Source organism: Rhopilema esculentum, chromosome 7 (assembly GCF_057945365.1).
Source record: "Rhopilema esculentum isolate cy_ngs chromosome 7, ASM5794536v1, whole genome shotgun sequence".
Taxonomy (NCBI): Eukaryota; Metazoa; Cnidaria; class Scyphozoa; order Rhizostomeae; family Rhizostomatidae; genus Rhopilema; species Rhopilema esculentum.
In genome coordinates this window covers 9,124,539-9,151,564 of record NC_142821.1, presented here as the reverse complement: position 1 = coordinate 9,151,564, position 27,026 = coordinate 9,124,539, and the positions used below count along the sequence as shown (strand labels likewise).

The 27,026-nt window shown below is 37.6% G+C and overlaps 1 protein-coding gene across 4 annotated transcripts; it reads left to right on the top strand.

Annotated features, from left to right (window-relative positions):
* Positions 1–264: 264 nt before the first annotated feature.
* LOC135683663 (glutathione hydrolase 1 proenzyme) lies at positions 265–27,026 on the top strand. 4 transcript variants are annotated; one of them, XM_065198979.2, is made up of 10 exons: positions 1,395–1,416; positions 13,916–14,100; positions 14,770–14,998; positions 15,669–15,861; positions 17,312–17,613; positions 19,476–19,621; positions 21,851–22,038; positions 22,638–22,878; positions 25,582–25,855; positions 26,790–27,026. In XM_065198979.2, the coding sequence occupies exons 1-9, from the start codon at positions 1,410–1,412 to the stop codon at positions 25,852–25,854; spliced, it is 1,764 nt and encodes a 587-aa protein (XP_065055051.2). In that variant the 5' UTR covers positions 1,395–1,409; the 3' UTR covers position 25,855; positions 26,790–27,026. The 4 variants fall into 4 exon arrangements, with proteins under 4 accessions (XP_065055052.2, XP_065055051.2, XP_065055053.2 ...); XM_065198980.2 differs by lacking the exon at positions 1,395–1,416 and adding an exon at positions 265–420 and having other exon boundaries at positions 25,582–27,026; XM_065198981.2 differs by lacking the exon at positions 1,395–1,416 and adding an exon at positions 8,680–9,084 and having other exon boundaries at positions 25,582–27,026.

Below are 27,026 nucleotides of genomic sequence, written 5' to 3'. Positions count from 1 at the left end.
TGAACATATTATGATTATCCATTTTAGGATTTTATGGGGTTTTAACCTCATTTTCCAACACTCCTTTAGCAGGCCAAAGTAGCCAAAATGAGGCAGGAGGCCAAAGGTTAAATTTCGTAGCCAAACATTCTTAAAAAAGGCCAGATTTATCAAATTTGGCCTCCCAGTAGGCCAGTTGGCAACCCTGTTTTGTTTGTTGATCTCCCCGTATCTTTTCTTTAGGGGGATTACACAACACAATGAACTTAACAATGCTTCCGTTCCTGATGTTTGTTCGTTTGTAATGCAAGCTGCCCTGTCACTCTCTTGTGGCAATATAGTGCTGGGCATGCCGTTAGATTGAAAGCGCGAAACAGCCGACCAGAAAACATCAACCTAATTTAGCCAAAATTACATGCTGGCTCTGACTATCTGCTGAAGGTAAGCCAAGTTTAAAAAACATTTAGCGTGATAACATGAATTTTAGGTTCATTTATTTGTCAGTTGAAAGATGTATTTATTTGTCAGTATTTGGGACCTCGAATGCGGAAGAAGACCTGTCAAAGTTATCGGCTAATAATCTTAAAATAAAGAAAGAATTCCAGTTTAATAGAGAAACAATCAAACACCCTTTCAGTCAGTGCTCAACTCATCAAGCTTAGTTGTCATTCGCTAATATCTTTACTTATCAGAACATTGGGAAGTCAGAAACACATGGTCGGTTTCCTTTTCGACATATCTTTGGTTTGATTCTCCACCTGTTATGGTTTTGTCTGAAAGGATGTCGAAATCATTTGAACGTTTGCAGGCACTGAAACCAAACTGGAACAGAAAGTAAACAGAAAGTACACAAAGTTTAGATAGTAAAATTTCAGGCCCTCCCCCTTTCAGTGAAGATTGTTATCCTGAAAGGAAGCAGGCATCCTCTGATCAGCGAAAAATTGGGAGGGGCACATAGCCCAAGCCGTGAAATTTGACGACAGTGTGAATAAAACGTGTTGACTTTTACGCGTGCCAACATGAAATTTGTGGATGATTGTTTTTCTTTTGGCTGAGTAAACCACTCTCGAAACTTTGCTTGCTAGCGCGTTAACAAGTTTGCACACTCCCTTTTCAAGTGCACTCTTGTTGAACTAAAGACTCTAATTGCATTAACAACAACGTAATTGCAATATGAAAACTCCGTTTCAAAATTCTCCGAATGTGCCTGTAAAACATGCGATAGAGGGGACAGAGGGGGCAGAGGGGGGTGACAGCCCCCTTCGGAGGTGGTTAGCCGAGGTGGCTGGTGCTCATAATCAGGTATTAAAAAATTCGTTTAATTTACTTGCATTTAGCTGAAAGTATACCAGTATTCTAGGCTTTTTCCAACGATGTTTCATTTTCAGTGGTTCATTTTTCTATATCTAAAGTGCTTCTTTGTATCACACATGGCACGTAAGTTTCGTCTTTCTTACATTACATAAAGGTTATTAACAGTTTCGCGTTCTAGCTACTAATCAAAAGTGACCGGTGGGTGAACTTTCATATTGTTCGTTGGTGCTGAAATCAACTGTGCTCCTTGGATTAGACCAGCCCCCTTTTTACACGAAAGGGGTCCAAAAAGTGATAAGGCAAATGTAAAACGAATAGGCAACATAACCCAACCTCGTTTTTGAAACATCTCGATGCCAATTGCAGTACTCTTTTTTTATTTTATTGTTCTTCCACTTATTGGAGTGATGAAGTCCGCAGAGGATTTTCTCTTAAGCCTGATTTACACGAGACGAATTTTTTTGTGCGAAGCGAATTTTTCGCCGCGAATGTGCGAAAAATATGCGCAGAAGTAGAGATTAGAAAATTCGCAGCGAATTCGCAGCGAAAAAGTAGAAACCATTCCTACTTTCCGATTCCGATTTTCGCTGCGAGATTTTTCGCCTTGGAAAATAAACCAATCAGAACAGCATTGGAAGACACCTGATTTCTGTTTTGGTTTCAGATAGCCTACGTCTTTCCGCATTCTTTTTCTCAAACACTCTAGCCTTTAAAACGTCAATAAAATAGGTTGGTAATTATTCATTTCCTGCTCCTTGTACACAATCCATGTAAGTTGATTTATATCAGATTATTATTCAAACATTTGAATTTCAAATTTAAGAAAAGTGGCTTGAAAGTTTCATCGTTCTACCAATATGGCAGAAATAAAAAAGGCAAGAATTTCTTCAAATTGCTGATATGCTGGCTGCTTAATGGCCTGCTCAAGAGCAACAGCTTTAAGCAGATGCACTAACAGGATCTCGCATGCTCTTGCAAGCTTCGATAGCGACCTTTGAAAGTATTTGAAGAAGTTATACTGGTCTTATAAATGTAAACGTAAACCTCTCTTACCGTAAGATGGAATTCCCCCTTCTGAAGATGTCCTGAATAAATTTTTCTTATCCAGTATCCCTTTTTTGATAAATTCAAAATTTTAAACTTGCTGATAAGAGCACTCTTCGGACAGTCGCTATATTCTTTTGTAATATTCGCGGCGAATTCGCAGAAAATTTCGCCAGTGTAAATTGAACTTCGAATTCAAGAGAAAAATTCGCAGCTAAAAAATTCGTGGCGAAAAATTCGCTTTGCGCGAAAAATTCGTCTCGTGTAAATCAGGCTTTACTGTTAAATTTTTGCACGCATAAACAAGTGCTTATGTTTTTATACCCGGGAGATTCCCGTAACGCCTGTAAAATCCAATAGAGTATTGAAAAGTTGACAGCCTTAGGCCTTAGTACATTTGAAAAGATATCCTAACATCTTTTTCAGTATTCACAAAATATATCACTACTGCCGAAGAGTACAAGTCAAAAGTTCAGTGTTGGAAATTATACTTGGAAATTTTACCATATCATGAAAGCAGTGTTATTATTCCCTATGAGGATGGTATGTCCCTTCGGCAGTAGTGACATATTTTGTCAATACAGAAGAAGATAATCTCAAGGAAGTTGTGCAATGTGACACAGTTCGATCAGGGTTCGAACTTTCAAACCAGAATGCTCAAAACTGTATTTTTGAGACTGAGAAGTTGGAGGTTTTGTAACGATCAGGGTTCTTCTTACGACGGTGAATAACCTGTGCATAACTAGCCCGTTGGTGGAGCGATGGGTTAGGCCAAAGGGCCTAAGCCCCGAACAAGTAACGCACAAAAGATACTCCTTCTTTGATCTTAACTCTAATGATTCAACAGAAAGACTAAGGCCTGGTTCAAACGTCGCACTTCTCATGTGCCGAACCTAACTCTGTTTGGAGCGACACTTGAGCATGTTTAGCGCGACTCCCGTTTCAAACGTCGAACTTAATTATGTCGCGCCAAATTAGACCAGGCGAGGAAGGGGGGGTATCGTCACTAATCGAGGGAATTTGCAAGACCAACGCTATTTGGTCAATTTTGATACGCTGATTACGAAAATCGATGTTATACGGAGAAATTCGGTACCAGGAAGCCTCTATTTCACGTTCAAACCTCGTTTTCGTCCAAATTTGAACGTTGAACGAAAGTTTGTAAATGAATCGATTTTTTATCAATTTCGATATGCTGATTTCAAAAAATTATTTTATAAATGTAAATTCAGTACCAGGAAGCCTCTATTTCGTGCCCAAGCCTCGTTTTCATCAAAATTTGAACGTTGAAAAAACGTTTGTAAATTTTTTATTCTCATCAATTTCGATATACTGATTTCGAAGGTTGATCTCATACGGCGGAATTCTGAATGCACTGGTCCCTTTTTCATGCTGAAATCGTTTTTTTATCGTTTTCAATATTTCTAGAGTAAAATCTGCTGCACACATAGATTTGCTTTAAAACTTAAAAAAGATTATGTCAAAAGGCAATATAATACGGCTAAAAAACATTTAAAGTTGTTTTGAATAAACATTCTAGTATCCGTTGTTATCAGAGTCATTGCTATACTCATCCTGAAAGCAATTGTCATTCATTGGGTCAATATTGTCTTCTTCAGCATCTTGATTGATATTTAGAAGCAGCTCGGCATTATTATCAAGGTATATGTCTTTACTCCACGATGCGTTACCGGCTGCATCCCAACCATGATCAACTGGACTGCCAATGCTTAACTCCAACTGGTCTGCATTTCTGTAAATGTTTGCAACATAAGCTAATGTAGCTTTGTGCAAATGAGATTGGCAACACACGGTGGCATTAAACTAAGTTCAAAAACTTTTCCTTAAGTTTCAAAAATCTTCCAGAAATTCTTTGAGCGGGCGTCATTGGCCTTGGTGACAATTGTTGAAAAACTGTAAAGAAAGCATGTAAACTTCTCCAGGACCTCGATAGCAATTGGATGGGCTGGACATCTGTTCCAAGCCTTGCAAAAGTGCTCACGAATACGTTGCGCTTTAACATTGCTTTTCAGAATGACTTTTTTCCTTTTTTTGGAAATCATGGACACATAATCGTTGCCGGAGAATGCGTGAAGACCAACTATTGCTCGCCTTTTAATTGAAGCAATGTTGATATGATAGACAGTATGAAGCAAGACCACTGAATAAATTTTCTGTATGACAATTTAAGTAGCGCAGTGAAAAATCTAACTGAGATCTTTCTGGAGAACGGCTATCCAGAGGATGTCATTTCAGTTTACATTAAGGAGAAGGTAGGAAATTTCTCGGCTGACGTAAAATTTGGTCCTCAAAAGTGCCCTGGATCAGTGACAGTTCCCTACGTTTTGAAAGCCAAATAAAACAGGCCATTGCAAATTGTTTCTTTGCAGTCAACCCACGTGTTGTTTATAGTACGAAAAATACCCTTCCGTCCATTCAAAAAGACTGCGTTCCTGCCACACAAAAAAGTTCCGTTGTATATGAATTTACGTGCCAGTGTGATTCTGGCTACGTAGGACGCACTAACCAAAGACTGGAGGATAGAATAAAACAACACGTTCCATCTAATATTAGAAACAAAACACATCCCCAAAGAGAACAGCCACCTCGGTCTTGCAAATCTAAAATTACAACTAAAACCTGCGATTCTGCTATCAGGCAGCATATACTAGAAAACCGTGATTGTGCAAAAACTATAATGGCGACATGTTTCGGATTATTGGTAAAGCCCGATCGTCGTTCTACCTAGCAGTTTCGGAATCTATCTACATAAGCACGAAAAAACCGCTTCTGTGTAGACAAAAGGAGTTCGTTTTCACCTTAGGACTCCATTGGTAACATTCTCAATAGGCAAGCGGCACTGATTGGTCAAACTATACAGTCATGTGCTTCTGTTTCTGATTGGCCTATTTCGATCCACAACTAGGTATACATATTTCCTAGCGTAGAGTTTTCGATCTATGTTCTGACGTTTCAAAGTCTGAAGAGTGTCAGACGAAAAGCTTTAGTTTACTAAATGTTTGCTTTTTTCAAAGCCATTTTCAAGTTTTGTACCACCAAAAGATTGTTTACAACTTTAAATGTTTATTAGCCGTTTTATATAGCCTTTTGACATAATCTTTTTCAAGCTTTTAAAGCAAATCTATGTGTGCAGCAGATTTTACTCTAGAAATATTGAAAACGATAAAAAACGATTTCAGCATGAAAAAGGGACCAGTGCATTCAGAATTCCGCCGTTTGAGATCAACCTTCGAAATCAGTATATCGAAATTGATGAGAATAAAAAATTTACAAACGTTTTTTCAACGTTCAAATTTTGATGAAAATGAGGTTTGAACATGAAATAGAGGCTTCCTGGTACTGAATTTACATTTATAAAATAACTTTTTGAAATCAGCACATCGAAATTGATAAAAATTGATTCATTTACAAACTTTCGTTCAACGTTCAAATTTGGACGAAAACGAGGTTTGAACGTGAAATAGAGGCTTCCTGGTACCGAATTTCTCCGTATAACATCGATTTTCGTAATCAGCGTATCAAAATTGACCAAATAGAGTTGGTCTTGCAAATTCCCTTGATGGGTGACGATACCCCCCCTTCCTCGCCTGGTCTAAATGGGTTTTAGGATTGTTACATAAAGAATCTTGGTTAACGCGCACAATCTCAAATATTTGTTTGAAACGCATGCGCCCTCCAACCTTATAACGCAGGCCTAACTTATATCGTGATCAACACATACTAATAACATAAACGGAAGCTAAATAACAGGACAATACGAGCGTCACGCTACATGTTGAAAGACAAACACATTGCCATAAAAAGGGTGTTTAACAGAACATGTGACTTTAACACGCAACGGCAACATTACTAAATTGAATAAATATAAAATCCAAACCGTAAGCGTTACATTTTTCCAGATCTGGTGAGACCTTTCAACATAGTGGTTACACTCTTTTCCAAAAGAACATTATCAATTTTTTCCAGCCTCGATATTCTTAGCAAATTTTCGTTTTGAAAACATATTCTTATTGTTTTTTTAAAATCTGATATGGTTTTCAGGGGAACGTTGCCCGCTCTGGAATCAAAAATAAATAAGCCCCCAGGGAGGTAATTCGAGGAAACTAATTACGGTATGTCAGTTCTGTGATTTCCTTTGTATGAACATCACAGAATATGCAACTGCTGAAAAATGAGACGCACATATGCGAGCAGAGGCTTAGCAATATTCAAATAATATTCTTCAAAATCGGTCGATTCTGTGCCTGAGTATTCTTTAAAAAAATATTTATTAACATATAAAAAGGAGTTATTCCAAAGGGTAAAGAAGAGCGTTCTCAATGCTGTCAGACAGCCAGCCCCTCTGTTTGAATATTTCTGATGCTTTGAACGTTATTGCGATTTCTGAAGGAAGACAAACGCCAAAGAAGATTTCACTGCAAGAATCGCTGGAAGCTCTTAAGGCAAAATAGGATTCACATCGGAATATATTTAAAGCGAATAAACATTATTGACCTTGCGGTATCCAAAGGACAAGGCATGCTTTTGTGAACCTATTTGTCATTGCATTTAACAATTTGCATCTTTACACAAACTTTACTTCCGTTTTGCATTAGTGCTTAAACAAGAACTTTTGCGCTCCTTGAAGAACCTATATGGAAACGTAAATAGAAAATTTCAATACTAGAAATTCCGATTTCAATTTAGAAGGGGAACCGATTTGAAAGAACAATGTCATAATCAATCCACGATGACGTAAAGATCAAAATTTTTTGTAAACACTCTTTTTTACGGTCAAATCAAAGTACATTTCAACTTGTGGGGAGCTATTGAAGGTACCAAAGAGGTAATTCAATTTAAAGTGGTATTCCAAAGAGGTAATACAAAACAGGATCACTTTCGCAAATTTTCGTTGATCAGACTTCTCATTAAAGTGCATATCACCTAATTTGGGATAGAGATTAAACCAACTGAAACAACTGCGCTGAGTTCAAATATCAAATTTAAAAAGCGTTTTGAGCAACGCAAGCCCTCGAAAAAGGCCCCCAAAGTCTCTACATTTTGCCTCCAATCCGCCCATGTTATAGAGGTCTAGACTCCAGTCTTTCATGACGTAGAAACCAGAACGTCTTTCGAAACCTTGCGCAATAAATTATGGCCGACTCTGATTCCGAAGCATCCAACATCTCGTCAAATCCTAGTTCCTTTACGGATCACGACTTAGTGGATGAAAGTTTAGATTATGAGCATGCGGGGACTGAAAACGTCGACGCTAGGTGCTTAGAAGCTTACGCTGATGAACCAATGGCTGATGCGGCGTGGATGCAGAATTAAGAAATATGCTTATTTAGGCCCGTCTAGGACTATGTTGTCGACTAAATCCGTTTTTAGGAACTAAAGTAAATTCATTCAATGATTTCTGGTTGTGTGAGGACAGATTCGACTTCATATGACTCAGATCAGAGTAGGTCAGGTCTGACGTATGTGTAGTAGTATGACGTAAAATAAGCTGATAGGAATGCGGAGGGAGGAAAATATTGAAGGCTGATTGCAAAGAAAGCAAATTGATGAATGAATAAATCGCATAAACCTCATTGACGATCCTTGTATGCTTATTATGTCCATCCACATCTCTAAATATATCATTGAATATTCTCAGTACGTTTTACTTTGGTTCTGGTTTCTACGTCACAAAAAGACTATGATCTAGTCCCCTTTTTGGCGCGGTTTGGTGCTCGCCAGACAGGGCAAAATGCCACTTTTGAGCGCATACAACAGGAAAAGCAAAAGAAATAGCAAATTATCAATTCGATTTTCGTAAACAGCGCATCATTCATTGGGTTCGGTGACAAGTTGTGATTTTAACAAAAATAAAAATAAAACTTCCGAAAAAGAAGAGAGAAGAAAAGAGAGTTAGTACATGAAGTCGGGATCTTTCTGCCTTTGGCCCTTTCTGCTACGGCTGGATCTTCGTGGCTCTTCTTTTTTGGCCTGCCTCCAGAGTGCCCGGTCCTGGGCGTCCTTCGCTGTGCAGTTTTTCTGCGCCATGTCTTTTGAGACGGTCTGCGCGATGTTGTGCGCGGGCCGCCCCCTTCGTCTTTTCTTGCCCTTGGCAGTTTCCTGCATCGCATCAAACAGCGCATCAAGTATAGTAAAGGATCGCAAAGTTTGCAATTAAGGTGATATACACTTTAAGAGTAAGAAAATGGTTTTACAAGCAGTTTACGTGCATTCACTACTTTCATTCATTTACAAGAATCGTAAAAATATACTCCTTGTACACGCTTGTAAGCTGATAGGTTTTTTCCTTCATGTGGTATTCTTGTTTGGTCAATTATAGATGGCTCATGTACAGCAAGAAGACGATTAAGGGATTTATCAGAATTACCCATAGATTGTGGGAATCGTTTATCGAGAGCTAAAACGTCGACGAAAAGCGGAGTTCTTTGTAAAACTGATCTCTTCATACTTGTTTAGCCAATTGTTAACTCGATGCTTATCTATTTTGCCATCATGTCAAGATTTTTCTTAATATTTGCACGTTGCCTTGATAACAGAAAGGGTGCATGAGCAATCTTTGTTCAGTGCTAACCAATGTTATCAGGGGGTTTCAAAAAGGAGCAAATTCATAAAACGACATTTCCTTGACTGTTGAGATCAGCAATCGTCTATGTTGAGATTTTCAAGGGTGTGCCAGTGTGGTGGACAAGTGATTGTAAGAACAAAGTCAGTTCATTTATAAGGTAGGTAAGTATCTTGCAAGATAGGCTAAGAAGCCGAAACAAACATTGACAAATTCCTTCTATACCATTGGCCTTCCCTTAGGAACTGTAGTTGCGAAGCGCCATTTGGTTTGCAGACAAGGAAGTCGAAACAGATTTTATGCTATCAATTTTAATGCTATGTTAATGTTTTTATAGTCATTGTTTGAAAAGTGACACTGTCGATTACAGTCTCATGACATCCAGACCCAAATATGTACGTAAAACTGCACAATTTAGCCCTGTTTGCAGTCACACCCCGTTATAAGTTACAATTTTTCTTGCAGCTTGTTCTACGACTATAAACTAAACTAGAATCTACTGTGTTTCCACCTTCAAATGTCATTGGCTAGCTTTTTTTCTACTGACTACCTGCTACGTTTTTACGTTGGGAAAAAGTCTTGTTTCATCTGTATTTCGCGTGCGGTCATGTTACCGGACTTTCGGACTATCACCTGTTCAGCAACTATTTGCGATCGTTCCAGATTGTAATTGCAGGTTACGCCTTCTTATAAGCAGCTCGACTATGGACGCGGCCCTTGAAGCTCCTTCAATAAGATAACAGCCCTAAATGCCGCAAAAGTTGCTGATAACTTCAAAGCAGATTGAAATTTTTCTCGGCTTTTCTAATGGAATGACATAAATTTGGCCAAAACTTACAGGCTAACATAGATAGCATAAGATCTGTCATCTACAAAATGCTTCTTCGAAACACTTTACACGCTCTCCCTTTTTATGTAATCGGCGTTTGCCAAAAATATGGCTAGAGATTGTGAAAGGTTAATTGCTGACAGCCCTGTACCCCTGTATTAGAGATACTGGGTACCCATTAATGTTCTGGCGTATTCTCAGCAAGCATTTTTCGGTTAACAGCTTCAAGAAGAAACCACTTTGGTTGTGTATCATAGTCTTTAATTTCAGTATGGAAATTTCACCTGTGTGCTTGCAAAATGATTCTCTAAAACACTTGACATGGTATCCCTTTAATGTAGTAGATGTTTGCTAAAAAGTTAAATGTCAAGTTGTCAAGTGTTCATTGTTATGTTTAAGAAGTATTTAGCAACACGTGAGAAGAGTTTCAAATGATACCTAATCATATCTACAAGCCAGAGATACTACAGGCAACAACCTTGAAGTATGAATGTTATCTACAATTTTTTGGCTTTTTCGGATATGTTGCTTGTACCCAGGGGCGCAGTGGGAGTTAACTTTTTGGGGGGGCAAAGCTGAAAATTTTCCGACAAAACTATGATTTTTCCGACAAATTTTTTCTCAATACATTCCTTGAAGATTACCCTTGCTGCATATACTACAACACTTGATACTACAATATCACGAATGGATCTGGAAATCGTTAACGAATGAATCGTTCGTTATACACCTTCAAGTTCAACAATAGCCTTTATTCTAACAAAACTTACCAAATATAAATCGCTATGAACAAAACTGCAACTAGTTATAAATTTACACCCTACAAGTCTTCTCGCTATACTAGACAATAAACTGCCAAGTTAGTGTTTATAGATGTTTATAGCAAAAAGTTTTTGGCAAGTTTTAAGTCGCATCATAATTACTTTGCATTTATTTATGCTAAACCTTAAATAGATATAAAGCGTCCAAAAGAATAGTTTTCTTTTAACTGAATTTATATAAACTGTTACTCAAGCAGCATCTTTCTCAAAAGAGGTGTGGCAGCATACAAATCGATGATGTCACCATAGTCTATCGACTGTAAAATATCACTTTCGACGTTGATTGTTAACAAAGAGGAAAGGCGGTCCTGTCCCATCGTTGACCGTAGCCGATTTTTTTACAATCCTTAGCTTTGAAAAAGCTCTTTCATAGTTTGTTAAACCTATTGGCAAAGTGACGAGAACCTTGTAAAGAAGGACCAGCTGTGGAAAGGCACTTTGCAGGTTATACTTATCATCAACTGAAGAATTGAATGGAACTGAAAAGTTTTCTCTTCCTCCTGCAGCCGGGAGAGGGTTGCTCTTTTCTCTAACTTTTCAAAATTTACAGTAATCATTGGCGAAAGAGCTGTACTCATCTCTTAATTTTTCGTCATCCAGGCCGTAATTCTTCGCAACCTTTTTGAATTACACTGCACAGAACTGCCTTTCAATTGTTTTTTGAAAACATTCAGGGTTGAGCAAGGCAAAATCTGTCAAAATTGCCTTATGAGACGTAAATATTGTATTCATTGAGCTGATAGCTGTATCCACTATCACGATGATTTACGGATTCCCTATTTCCCTCTAATTCATCTATGCAATTTTCCCCTGACATCTTTTTCTTTCTGCGTATTCGTCGCTCGACAAAATTTTCCTCTTCTAAGTCATGGCGTTGATCATGCACTATTTTACGACAGGTTTAAAAAAATATGCGACCTTTTAGACAAGATCGATGAAAACCTTACATTTTGTCTAATATTTCAAATTTTCCGACAAACGTTGGATTTTCCGACAATCCGACAAAATTTTTGCCAGGGGGGGGCGGCTGCCCCCCCTGCCCCCCCAGCCACTGCGCCCCTGCTTGTACCACCACGGAATCTCTATTTTTAAAGAAAGGTGACCTAGTATTACCAACAAATTATAGACCTATGTCTCTTTTGTCGAAAATCCACGAGAAATTAAGACCCCGTTTACTAGATGTCGTGACCACACCGGCATGAACCCGTACTGGTATGGCTATCGAGATGGTTTTAATCTGGATTAACACCTTTTCATACCGGCATGGTACCGATATCGTGTAAACGGATGGCCTTAAAACAAAAGATATCATGCCGGTGTCATTTCAGGCCGGTGTCATTTCAGGCCGGTATCATTTCAGGCCGGTGTCATTTCAGGCCGGTATCATTTCAGGCCGGTATCATTTCAGGCCGGTGTCATTTCAGGCCGGTGTCATTTTAGGCCGGTGTCATTTCAGGCCGGTGTGGTAGCGACATCGTGTTAACGGGGTCTAATACATAAAAGACTCGACATTTTCTTGAAGGATCGCAAAATTATTTGTTCCTAAAAGATTGGAGTTCAAGAAAATCACTCTATTGGTCATGCGCTGATCAGTAGTATGACGGATGAAATCAGATCCATGCTCGGCAACACAAGATTTGGTTGTGGCATTTTCATTGATCTTAAGAGAGTCAACCGTGATATTTTGCCTTACACTGGTTTAACTCATATTTGTCTGATAGTTGCAAAAAATTCAAACGTGTAAGTTGCAAAAAATGACTCGGACGTTATGAAAATCACACTTGGTGTCCCACAGGGGTCTGCACTTGGCCCTTTGCTATTTCTTATATGCATCAAGGATTTGCCCAAAGTTATCTTGTTATCAAACAGACCCCAGTTTTACCTTTTTGCAGATGATACAAATATTTATTTTGACTGTAATGACATGAGGGAACTTGTCAAAACAGTGAACAAGGAGTTAAAATTTGTAAAAAATGGTTAGATGCAAGCAGACTTTCATTAAATATAAGCAAACTAATTACATTATTTTCAGTCCCCTGCTCTGTCAATCCCTCCTAATATTGAAGTGAAAATCGGTAAAAAACGCATAACTTGATCTAAGTACGTAACATTTTAAGAACTTCTTCTTGATGATAGTTGCAGCTGGAAGTATCATCTGTCCGGTCTGTCTAAGAAGCTAACTAGAACATGTGGCGTGTTCTTTTGAACAAAATATCTCCTTTCCACTACACCATGGATATTTGTCTATAATCACCTCATTGTCTACAATTCATTGTTTATGTCATACTAACAATTTGGTATTGCCTTCTGGGTTCAAACATTTACTTCATATGTTGAACAAATATACTATTAATTGCACAATAAAGCTATCAGAGCTACCTCGCATGAACATTTCGCATCTTACACTTTTTCCATTTTTCAAGGTCTCAACATTTTAAGACTTAAGGACATTTTTTGAGTAAAAATGTTAAGTTTTGTATACAAATCGACTAATAAATTGAATCCTTCTTGCTTTCCCAATTTTTTCTTTGAACTCATGTATTCATGGACACCATGCAAGACAATCCAATCGTCGTAGTGTATTCTTGACCCATAAAAGTAATCTTCAATATGGTTTGAAGTTAGCCAGGGGGCAAAATTCTGGAATGATCTTTCAGAATTGAAAGCAATTTGCCATCTGAATTTACATTAAAAAAGAAAGGGAAAAATTACTTTCAATTACAATTAAGTAAAGAATTACATGTAATTATTTACTTAAAAATATTCTGTTAGGCAATGCAAAATACCAACAGTGTGCTCTCCTTTCGTCATTTTTCGAACTACTAAGGAAGGGATATGTGCAACTTGGACAGAACTTTTTTTTATATGTTCTAGTTAGCATTTACTACTTTTGAATTAGACTTATCATTCATTACTATTCTATTCATAGTTAAATTTGACTTTTTCTTCCGTTCCAATTTTATTAGTTTGCAGGTATGTTGAATTTCAAAGAAACAATGAAATTAAATGAAAAAATGAAATGGCGATCAAAATATATCTTGAAGATAAACAAAATTATATGTTGTCTGTCTCTGGTTTTATTTTGCATGTTGTGTTGTGGAGACACTATAGATATTCTACATTGTTGTACTTACACTGTTATCAAGTTGCGTTTGAAGTATTGAATGAGTTGATTTTTATCATATTTAACTAGAACTGCGCCATCAAAATTTTATACAAGCCTTCATGCGGTATCTGAACATCCTGTTTCTGTGTGCCAAAACTGAGGTAAATTGCTAAATATGTTTCCCAGGCCATCCAATTTAAAGCAACTAAACCACGTGATATAATCCATTTTTATTGCAGATATGAAGAAAATCTTCGTTGTTGGTGCTGTTGTTGTGATAGCAGTTATAGTCATTGCTGTTACTCTTGGTGTCGTGCTTTCGAAAAAGGACGATGACGAAAAGGTCAAAGTCAGCCATCCTGACAACGAGGCTTACAAATACTCGAAAGCGGCTGTTGCCACGGATTCTGAAATTTGTTCCCAGGTGATGAATGGTGACTTATCTTTAAACATTATGTAGTCAGCCTTAATTTCATCTTTTTCCTTTGAACATGTTGGTTATCATGGGCTGAAAACATATGTAAGGAAGCAGCCTTGTCAGAGTGATGGCTTGTTCAAGGATTGGAATTCATTAAAAAGTTTTCTCTAGCAGGGTAGGGCTAATTGAAGGAGGGGGGGGGGCTGATACGAAGCAGAGAGTTCGATGGTTTTTGATACTGCATTGATTTCCCCGCATATCTTCCATCCTGCCACGTCTTCAACGTTCATTCTATCAAATGGTTGCCAACTACGATATTCATTGAAGTAAAGTTATATGCAAAAGAAAATACCATGGGCAACTGATTACTTTGTTTCTTGATAGTAAACCATCTTTTTTTACGAGCCTCTCTCTGGAATACTTGTCTATTTAAACATGAAAGCAATGCTTCAACCGGAATTTCATTAAGGCTATTTACGTTGAGTGTTAGCTGTGAGACCAGAACTGGGATGATTTCTCTGGTTTATTTTGTTTCTAAAATTCTGTGATTTTTAATTACCTACTTTACTGTCTCCAGTCATGTGCCGCTTTCCTTGACAGTGTATTTTTTAACATCTCACCTATTCCTATAATTTACTTTCTGCATACATTACAAATTAAATATCATTTCAACAGGTTGGCAGTGATATTCTAAAGAAAAAGGGCAGTGCTGTGGACTCCGCCGTTGCTTCCCTGTTTTGCACTGGCGTTGTAAACCTTCATTCGACTGGTCTAGGTGGAGGTGGCTTTTTAGTTTACTACAACAGGCAGAGCAAAACATCAGAAGTTTATAACTTTAGGGAGACGGCACCTGCAGCCTCTTCAGAAAGAATGTTTCTACAGAAAAATATGTCATCCACTACCGGTAACTGTTTGTTTTGTTTCTTGTTTATGTTATACCTGTTTGTTTTCTTTGAGAAGGACACATCGAGAGGAAGGTCCAAGACACTGGTCGATAAGCACAGGGAACAGCTTCTCAGTGTCCTAAAAACTACCTTCGGAATCTAGGTAGCAAATACAAATACTGTGTCCCACACCACAATTGACTTGGAACCGATTTTATTAAATCGTCAATTTGAACTTTTTTCCATATCACACTCGGCAAAATGCCATTGCTGCAAAGCATTAAACCCGGATTTTGATCACAGAGCGGATTTTGATCATGGAAAGTATTGTTACCCGCCAATCGCTTGGCACGATAGCTCATTTACTTTCAAACTTTAGAGAGCCATTTGGTTTTACCAAAGTTTTATCGGCATGGCTCAGGTTAATCTTAGCCAATCTTCCACAAAAATACTGCTAGAAAACTCAAATTTGTGTCCTCATCTTTAGAAGTTGCCGTGAGAACATAAAAATATGTCAATACTCATGGAATAAAGCTAATGGAGTTTGCAATTTATTTAACCATTCAAATGGCATTGCTTTCTTCCAAATTAAAGTATTATGTCTTCAAAATTGTGTGTAATTTGTGTCTTCATTTTAGCATTTGTTTTGTATTCCTCTGTTCATTCTTTGTTTTGTATTCCTCATTTTAGGTGGGACAGCTGTTGCTGTGCCTGGCGAGGTTAAGGGCCTTTATGAACTTTGGACAAAATACGGCAAGCTGAAGTGGGCGGAACTGATTGACCCGTCAATTAAGCTTGCAAGAGACGGCTTTCCACTCCCTGTTCCTGTATTCGAGTCAATGAAAGCATCAGAAAGCAAGATAAGAAACGATCCTGGCCTGAGGTAAGCCTATTTTTAATGTTACAGTAAACAGTACCAAAAGCGAAGGGCATCAGAAGATGGTCCCGCCGACAGATTTGGTCGCACCCTAGATAGATACCAGGGGCCCTAGGCGATGTCATTGAAATCAAATCTAGGCCAATGAAAATGAAATTTGTCTAATTTCTTTAGAAATCTGACTGGTAGATAAAAGAGGAATCTCTTATCTTTGAAAACGTAGCTCAACTACCATTTCTCGGCTAGCTTGTCAGTTGCAAACATTTGTAACATTTTCATACACTGCCTGCAGTTATAAAATACTGGGGGAGAAAGGAGCGAAGCACAGGGAAGGACAAACAAGAAAACTGTCCTCAAATCTTCTACCCAAGTTGATAAAAAGGGAGAGTCGTGTTTTGATCTTCCCAACTCCTACCTCAATAAATAAGATAAAGTTCAAATCCTGAAGCAGAATTAAAATCCTGAAGCAACATTTAAATTCCAACATCTGATGCGAGCATTTACCAAGCTTGACTAAGTCATGTTTTAGTAGTCCTAGGCCCTGTAGTGGTAAAGCTGGATGTTAAGGTATCAGCTAATGCACGTATAATCTAATGTCAGCTCAAGTCTATCTGCTCCTGAGCAGTTACCATTGTGCCGCAGCGTAACTCAGCCAGGCTCGGGATTATAATATAACTATGAATCTAAGATTTGTAGTTTTCCTGTTCTTCTCCAGAGAGGGCATGGATGGTTTTTGTTGCTCTGTATTTTTAATAATTTGTATTTTGATAGCAATGTTTTATTTTTTCACATTAATATGAAAGTAATGGCACTTTGAATGGTGCTTTTAGGGCATATTATCTTATTCTGCCTTTTTGCGTGCCTGTTCAGAGGCTGCAGCTGAAATAATTTGGTGAAGAAACATAATTTTTGTAACGTTTTAGCATTTAATTAAGGGTTTTCAGCACTCTTATAACTAAGTTTATAATCACTTTTATTCTTGACAGGACACATATTAGAAGCAATGTACGTGACATTGAAATGTCTACTTGTATTAAAAATTTGAATTACTATCCTTTTTTAAGCAGAAAAAAACCCCCTTTTGGTTTTTCTAAAATTTTATCGCTTTCAACCCTAATCCCTTATAAGTTGCTTGAATCGAATAGATTTCAAAATGTATTTTATGACGACCATTCAATATCATGTAGCGATACAACTAAGTGATTTGTAAAATCTCTCCAATTTGTCTAAGTCTTAGTTAAAGAACAATAAACAAATTTATAATATAAAATCTCTAAGTCTTCATCTAAAAACGAGTGCAAATAAATTTTTCAATCATCTTTGAAAAGTAAATCGATTCTGTCATTAGAAATAGGATTTTGCTTTAAATAATGCAAATTTTTCCTTCTCTAGCGATTTTTATCCTGATTGCATGATTTTATTTATTTATTATTTTTATATTGATTTTCATTTTTAGTAAAATTCTCCTTGTTAATGGTAAGTTCAAGAACATTGGGGATGAGTTGAAGAACCCCGAACTTGCTGCTACTCTAGAGAAAATCAAGAACAACCCTCATGATTTCTATAATGGATCTTTAGCTAAAGATGTTGTGCATGAAGTCGCTGCTAAGAACGGTATCATTACTGAAGCAGATTTGAAGAGTTATAAAGTTAGCGTTAAGAGCACAATTTCTTTCGATTTTGATAATATGAAAATGCATACAATGCCAGCTCCCGGAAGTGGTGCTGTCCTTGCAATGGTAATCAACATCATGCATGGTAAGTTTTCGACCGTGCTGATTGCTTTTTCTATTTTTCTTATACATCCCCCTCCCCCCTAAATCCTATATGAATCAGAATTTCTATCTTTAAGAACGAAGTTTTGTCATTTGAAGTAGAAGAGGAATAAGAGAAAACCACTAAAGAATTTAAAATTTTAATAAACGCCATTATCAATCATAATCGTACAACAAACTAGAAAGATAATGTCATCAACAGTCCTCTTCATGGAAGGGATTGGAAAAAGCGTCTGACTCTGTTGATATCAATATCCTTGTCGATACTAACTTTTGATGCAAAGAAAGAAATAAAAATATTACGAAGATGTTTAAGCAATAAGAAAGTTTTATTAACAGAACGATAATTGGAGTATCCTTTCCCATTGGAAAGATTCATATTTAAGGTTTTTTATTAGTTAAAGGACAAGTGACACGCTTTTGGCGCCAAATTTTTTTTCTTTTAACTTAACGTAAAATGCTGTATGAGAGTGTTGTTAAAATATTTTTCCTTTCTGATTTCATTTTCCCACTTAAAAACCCATTTGAAATTATGGCGGGAAATGAATCACGTGACACCGTGACGTAGATTGTGATAATTTGTTGCTACTGGTATAGAGTGCAATATTAACGTTTACAACACGCTTGTAAACGAATACAGTTTGTCTGGACCTTTCGCGTCGTGTTTCGTTAACTCTATATCAATTACAGGAAAATTCTGAGTTATCACAATGTACGTCATAGGGTCACGTGATACAAAGCAAAATCGCGCCCCCTGCGCCCCCTGATTAGAATTTTTTGTTCCAAACCAGGAAAAACTTACTTCTAAAAGATGATCTATAAGTTAATGAAAAGAAACGATAGGGTGAAAAGTGTGTCACTTGTCCTTTAAAGGTTCTTAACTTTCAATGGTAAGCACTTTCCAAATCTAAGCGCGGACACGTCGGGATCAATTTTTTATTTCGTAACTGCCTTTACGTAAAATTGGCGTTCCATATTGGTAAAAGGACGTTTTCTGGTGTAAAAAGGGGCGTAGCCTAAAATTTTTTTGTCCACCCAGAGTCTAACGGCTGGCGCCGCCATTGCAATCACATTCCTAATGCATTTCTATTATGTCCTTACTCTAACCAGGGTAGCCAGATGTTTGAAATGTTGGGCGACCAATATTTCAAGATTTCAGCCAGCCAAACAAAATATTCAAAATCAGCTCAATTTTGGCTAATTTTGTTGAATTGTAATTTGATAAAAATGTCTTTCCGCATTTAAGTAACATATATACATTTGATTTTTTCCATTGTTTGTTATCTTTTGCTCTTTTGATGTTTTGTCACTAGAAATTTCGGGACTGCTTTCACAGGATGTTAGGCTTTTTTTGTGGAAGTATAATTTTTTGCTCGGTTTTTTTTTTTATTTTGCTTTGTTTTCACTTGCGGCCAAAATTTAGCCAGCTTCTGCTTTTTCGGCCGAATTAATTTTTGACAGCTTAAAAAAACCAAATTGAAGAAATTTCGCTGTCAAAACTACCAAATGGCAGCCTTGACTCTAATGTGAACCAAGCTAAAAAAAGTGAAGAAACGCGAGAAACAACAACTCGTTTGACACTGATGTTCTGAAACAAAAGCATGGTTGAATTGTTATTGAAGTTGTCATTATATTATGGTAAACTCTCTGTTAAATTGACAAGATGAATAAAACCAGACGGGTGAACCGCACGCTCAAGATATTCCATGACAAAAACTGAACGTTTATTTTTGGAACTTAAAATATTTGTACAATTTTACAGCATTCCCTTCTTTCAACTTTATAAATTCCGTCTTGTTGATTTTGAATTTACTTAAAATAGTAAGACAAGTTTTTGTTTTGTAGGTTTCAATATCAGTGCCAAAGATCTTGAAGACACAGCCAAAGCTGTCCAGGTGTACCATAAAATAGTGGAGTCGTTCAAATGGAGCTACGCTAGAAGGGCTCTTCTTGGTGATCCAGACTTTGTCCCAGCTGAAAACATCACACGTGTAAGCAAACTCTTTTATAATGCATACATTATTCTTTCGTAACAGCATATGGTAGCAGCAAAAGCTTTGAGAGAGGACTGCAATCGAATTTTATCTTTTAAGGCACTATGCCCCGTCAGTCGACCGTTAAGGCAGCCTTTCCACTAGCCCGGGTTAAAACAAAAACGGGTCAAAAGTTATCCGTTTTTGCGTCGCGTTCCCACTAACCCACTTGAAAAACGGATAAGTTTGAAAACGGGTCTCAGAGTGGGTCAGTTTAACCCGGGTATCTTTTGACCCACCTGCGAGTTAATGGAAGCGCCGAAACCCGGATAACTTCTGACCCACTTGCAACAACAGCAACGTTTAAGAATTGAGATGGCGCCAAAAATAAAAAAACAAAATCCGCGATGTCGATGCTGCTTCCGTTGGCCTACAACGATGGAAATTGAAGGATTATTGATGCAAATACTGATTTCTCTTACAACTCTGCGTGCGTTTTCGCATATTTCATCCTGAATACGGCTTAGTGGGAGCGATAAAAAACGGATTAAAAACGGGTCGAAGGAAAATGCCGTTTCCATTGACTGACTTTAAAAACGGATAACTTTTAACCCGGTAATGTTTTAACCCAACCTAGTGGAAAGGCTGCCTTAGAGTAAGCAATAAGCTTTGCAGCGTTGAAGATTAGCGTGAAGATTGTATAGTCTAACCAATGGAAATTTAAATGGCAAACAAAGTGCGTCGGGACATGGTGCCTTGTAAGACCCCGTTTACACTGTGGCGGATAAATTTTATCCGCATCCAAATTAGTTTAGATAGGCGTCGCATTTACACTAGACCCACGCTATCCGAACGAATTTAAGAGCGGCTATCCGAACAAAATTAGTTCACCTAGGAAAGTGGATTAAATTAGTTCGGATAGCTATGTGATACAGTGTAAACGCTTTTATCCGGATAAATTTTATCCACATCGTATCTTGCTCGAAAGCGATTGGCTATTTCATCTAATTTAGTTTTCACTGTCTCCCAATTAAGACCTTTCGCCATCTTGGCTGCCTTGTTGTCGATAAATACTCGCGTTAAAAGTGCAGTATCTTGCCAGTCCACGGAAAATTGGCATCCTTGTCAGCTTTCCCTACTTTCGTTGCTAGTTCAGTGTCATACTAGGCCTAATTTGTATTGACAATATCTTTGGATTTGGTCTAAAAGAAAAGCAGATGATTCTGAAGAGAGAATGAAGTCTTTTTAGCGAGAATCTTGTTATTATTTTGTTGCCCAGAGAAGACTTTATTTTGGGCGTTCTGTGTACGATTTAGGTCATGTGACTGCAGTTAACCGGCACTGTGTCAACGGGAGGGCAAAGTGAACAAAATTTGTGCGGCACAGTGTAAACGCAAATCAATCTTTTATGCGGATAAATTTTATTCGGCACAGTGTAAACTAAGTAAAATATATTTTCTGACTCATATTTGTTGAGCCAAAAAGGGGCCATTATTGATGGGTCACCTTCGCTCATTCTTGATGACTTAAAACGAACTAAATGAATTCCTGTTAGCATGTGTGTAATACTTTGTTTGAAATTTGAAATCTTATCTGCTGATCGGAGTACACAGTCTCACTTCTATCAACATTCCTTTTGATTTTTAAATTGCACTCACAGTCCTGCATTTCAATTAACAGAATTTACTTTCTATTCATAGTGTGAAGTATTTAAATGTTTGGGAAAATGGTCGTTAAAGCTATCGGTTACAAGCCTACACTTTAAAACTTATCATTAACGACGAATTTCACGCTTTTATGGGGTCATCAGGTAGATGATTCAACTGGGAGCTCTGACGTAAAACCGTCTGGTAAAGAGCCTCGAGTACTATATAACAGCATCCAGGGATATTTTCAAGGATATTTTTAAAGTTCTATTCAAAATACTCAACGTTATCTATGTATATTTTGACATTTAAGCTAATAAGTTATCCCCTATCACTGGTACAGTTTCACATCGAAACTGCAATTCTAGATATTGAAATTGGCAATGAAAAAACAAATAGACAAAGTTGAAGTTAAATTTGAAAGAATCGATAAAAGGAGTTGACAACAACCTGCCAACTAAAGCATTACTGATGTTTCAGATTATGCCGCTTTTATATTTATCGACTGTTTTTTTCCAAGACATGGCATGGTTTGCCTTGGACTTACCACTTTCGTTATTGGCACCTCTTCATACCTCTCTACATGTGTTTTTTCAATTAGGCCTACAACCAAATGCTCAACAGCACAATTGGGTACCTCATAAGAACGAACAAGATCAAATCAGATCGAACCTTCAATTTCAGTTACTATGGAGGCTATTATGGAAAAGACGACTTTGGTACTTCACACGTATCCATATTGGCAGAGAATGGTGACGCTGTTTCGGCAACTGGGACGATTAACTACCTGTGAGTCGTTTTTGCTAAGAAAAATCAAATATTTTTCGGTCAGGTAACCAAAAGCTTGCTTGACATGAATGGTCTTTTTACATTGTCTTTACATATTTACATTACAAATTCAAAGTGACCATTGCCTTTACAGGTTCATAGCATCAAGGGTAAATATATGTGAGGTTCATAGTATCATTTTGATGACGTCATAGATTAAAACCATTTCTTAAAACAATGCTCAACGAAAAGTCTAGATTTTGACGTCAAGAAACGCGTAGTCGAAGACGTATTGAAAGCGATTAGAAACAGGTCCTACAGCAACTGTAACGTTGACAATAGTCCGCTACTTTAGAGTAAGTCCTCGATTAAATCTACCCTTTTTTTGCTAAACCCCCTCTTTACTTGAGCAAGTTACACGGTTTCATTTAGTTTTCACGAATGCAATCGCGAAATCAAAACACAACAACTACTCGAGTAATGAGTAGCAATTTGGATGCTTATGTACAAACGATAACGTGACTTTAACTACATAACCCCACGTATTGCTAGTCTAACTGTACAAACTTTGTGTACCCGTTACCATGAAAACCTTTCTGATAAGGATTTTACCACTTTAGATTTGGCGGTGGCTACCGTGGCTTGAAGACTGGGATCATTTACAACAACGAGATGGACGATTTTTCGACTCCAGGAAAAGCCAATTTGTACGGCTACCCACCAACTGCAGCAAATTACATTAGGCCAGGAAAAAGGCCACTTTCTTCGATGTGCCCTGCAATCATTACCGATAAAAATGGCGACGTGAAGATGGTGGCTGGTGCGTCAGGCGGGTCCAGAATCATCACAGGAACTGCGCAGGTAAGAAATAGCTTTTTATTGACCATCGTGCACCATTTGCTTAGGGTGACCTTGATTTGGGCTTAGTCGTTATACATGCTTTTGGTGCTTTGACTTCTGCGAAATAGCGTGGTCATATATCCAACATTTTCCCTTCCAGCCTTTCCAGAACATGTTGGCCACACGCAAAAGCTTGCAACAATTCAGTTTGTTTAGTTCAAGCATTTGTTTAATACAACAAGCTAGATGTTGTTTTTGATTATTTATATTTTAAGCTCTCATTGTACCAACTTGATGGGCAAAACAGAAATGCCTAAATTTGTCACATTACTAAGGTATATCAGATGAACGTGAAATAAACCTAGCCTAGATAAGTGCTCTTTTATTTACTTCCTGACACTGATAAACAAAATTGATTCTACCTAGCATCCGAAGGTAGTTTTTAGAACACTGAGAAGCTGTACTTATCAAGCTGTATCTTGGTCTTCCCTCTCGATGTGACCACATTTTTTTGTCTGTGATTACAGTAAGCTTGTGACTCCCCTCGGTCTAAGAGAATGTTCCATCGTGTCAGTGACTGGAACCACAAAAAATTGAATCTATAGTCCACGAAACTATCCACTAGGCCATCTTTATAGCTTAGTTGTTTTCCCAGGAGGTGGTGGGCAGTCCCATGCTCCACCTGACGGGATGTGCCGCGGGACAGGGTGGCCTTTTCCGATAAAAAATTATAGTACAGAGTATTATGAATTACGAATTGCCAGATCTCATGCTATTTTTTGTCTTGTAGAATAGGGTGCAAAAAAGTTTTCTGCACACCCCCGTCACTTTCTTAGGCAAGTGTCCTCTGGATTTTTCTCCCTTAAACTCCATCTCACAGTACCCCAAGCCCACCAGGTCTATCAACATACTCAGAGCAACCACGATCTTTGAAAGATTTCATATTTGAAAGATTCCCAAGTCGTCATGTTTAACCTCATGAAGCATTACGTATGTTTAATACAGCAGTAGAATACCGACTTTTCTCTTTTTGTGATAAATTTGGTAAAAAAGGCCCAAATTTACTTTTTTGTACCTCTACAAATATTTTTGGGCAATGAAATCACTTTCCCAAAAATGCATTTCCATTCTTTTGTCAACTATGGGTACTTTGTGTTTGGGGATGGGCAATGGGGGCAAAAGAGACAGTTAATTTGATTTTCTAGGGCCTATTTTCGCTAGAAAAATTATTTACGAAATCTATTAAAATGTTTATAATTTGCAGATATATCGTTCAATTTTAAATTTGCATCGGGGGCACCTTGAAGCTAAACAGGGACGATACGTGACATATGCTGACTTGAGAGATGCATGGTGTATTCTTAAAGCAGTCAATTTTTTACAGCTATATGTATGCTATGGCTCACTTTCGATTTTGTACGGCTCTTTTGTCAATTGCGTCATTTTTGAAAAGATAATTCTGCTATCTTTTAAAGGATTCACCAGTAAGTCCGCCTGCAAACGAAATCGAACGATATCTCTCATTTCTTCAAGCTGTTCTTAATCAGTCAAACGTCTTGTTGCTGAAATTATTGATAAAGAGATCAATTATGATCTTCTGGGATCAATTCCTCATCAATTCTTGAGCAATGAAATCATATTTGTAGACGAGCTGAGCAACCAGTAAGGTTACATAGTATCAACTGGAAAACTTTTTTCCTGATTAACATAATAGTTTCATTATCAATGCTAGCAAAAAGCTAGGACACCCATGAAACGGGCTATTTTGAGGTTTTTTTAGCTAACCAAAAACACAGTGCGTTGTGACTTTAATTGCACAAGAACTAATGGAGGAAAGTTTTTCACTGCCTCAGTAATTCTTTGAATTTGATAAATATTATTAGCATAGAATGGAGGACTACTATGATTTCGCTTATGTGCTGTGTTTCGATACGAAATAACAAAAGCCATTGGCTTAGGCCAAGGAACAAGAGCTTAAAATTTACCACAACCACATAGCGTCCCGCAAGACATCCCATTAAACAGCGTAACTAGTTGCAAATTGATAGCCCTAAGTCAGGCCTAGAAACTGTTAATTCCGGTGTCCCATTAGAGCACATTATCTTTATCCTGTATGCACTTTACAACTGTGCCTCAAGCATGTTCCCAGATGGCATAAGCGTTGCCTTCTCTGCTTAACTACGCAGGTGTTGAAGAAAGGATATTGAAAACGAGGCATGAATATCATGATATGTTGTAATAGCAGAGGGTTTAATGTGCATAGTATATACACAATGCGTACTAGTTAGTCAGTGAACCGTTGTTACCCAAAATTATCATAATGTAGTTCATGAAATGTTTGTTGAGAAGATACCAGAATTTTCAAGGCTCACCCCAGACTTCTAGGCGAGCCCCGACATGTTAGGCCTCTGTAATAAGTTCCGCAAATCAAGGATGATTTTTCTTCGATCCATTGAAAAGCCATAGCTTCCACTGTAGGAAAAGTCAACCAAAGACATAATAGGTCCAGTCTCGTAATCACTAGACTTTCCAACTCATGTAGGCAACAAAACAATAAACTTATTTCGACTACTTTTTAACTCCCTTCTCTCCCTTCTCTCCCTTCTCAGCATTGAAAATGAACATATTGCTTTATTTGCTCATCAAAATTTGTCAATTATCATTATGTCTACTATGTAATTTATTAACCAATTATAAAAAACGTGAATTTACAATTGATTTCAGGTCATTATGAGCAAGCTGCTGTTCGGCGTAAAACTTGGTCCCGCCGTAGCGGACCCAAGACTCCATCATCAGTTGGTGCCCAATAGCATCTTTCTGAATTCGAATGAGAAGTACAAACTTGCAAAGGGCATTGTTGATGGCCTCAAAAAACTTGGGCATAAGGTGGAAGAAAGTGGTTCGAAGTCAGTTGTCCAGGCAATTTATAGGGAAGATGCATCTACTATATATGCAATGTCAGATCCACGGAAGAAGGGGGTACCCGCTGGATACTGACGTAAGCAACCTTAATATTTGGCTTAGTTTATAAAAGAGCTAGATCTTTCTGTTTATTAAGAGTGAACTTGTAACCAAGATATATTCACTATTTTGCAAGACATCCGCCTATCCGAAAATCCAATCAAATTTTCCCCCACATTCTCTATATTTGTTAGCACTTACATTTTTATAAGAAATGCATTTTTCTAAATAATTCCTTAAGTTTCTTCGATATTTTTTTCTAGTAATCGAAACAGCTTCTGCTTTTCTTAGTGTTTCTATGATAATTTATGTTTGTTAGTGTAAAGGGTTTGGAATATTTGCTTCCAATTAAAGTGCTCCCTCATTATAAAACCAATAATTCTAAGAAACGCCAATAAACAATTTAAGCCTAGCCTCACTGTAGTCAGCCTCACATAAACTGTAGTCAGCTTCATATTAGTCTATTTTACCGATATGGATATGCATCTCATTCTAAGCTATGTTAGTTGACCCAGTTTTTGCCTCAATTCACCCTGCATGAATCGCCCTACTTTCAGGGTATGTTCACGCTCGTACTGCAATACCACTTTATAGTCATAGTCAAACTTAAGCTTTATTTTTGCGGCAGGCGGAGATTTACTCCAATATTTCTATTTGCATAAAATGTGGACGCCAGCCTAAACTCACTAAACTCAATATCTGGCTTAGAAACAGAATTATTTAGTCGAAGCTCTATAAAAATCCCTTTCATTAACTATGAATTTGAGTCAACCAGTTACTTAGCAAGGGGTAGCATGCCATGCCATTCTCCTTACGTAACACTACTGCCAGCCCTTGAAAGATATATTGTCATATATTCATGCTTTTATAACCTATATCTTATACTTTTATAATTGATCGTCGTAACCTTTAGTGTACAGAATCGCCAAGACTTTGTATTACCTCATATTTGAACATTTTGCTATTTGCAGATATGATCAAGAACTAATAAATGTTGAATCGAGCGGTAAATACAATCATTGTCAGCACAGAGCAGGTTCTCTATGGCCCTCGTTTGACTAGCTTTGTTTTGTAATAGGTGTAGCCAAATACAACACACATACATATGCAGCTTATCAGAGGTTACTGCACAAGTATATTGTAATAAAGATGTACAAACATTTTTGTATCTTGGAACAGCTTTTGTATTAAATCTATTTCACTTGAAA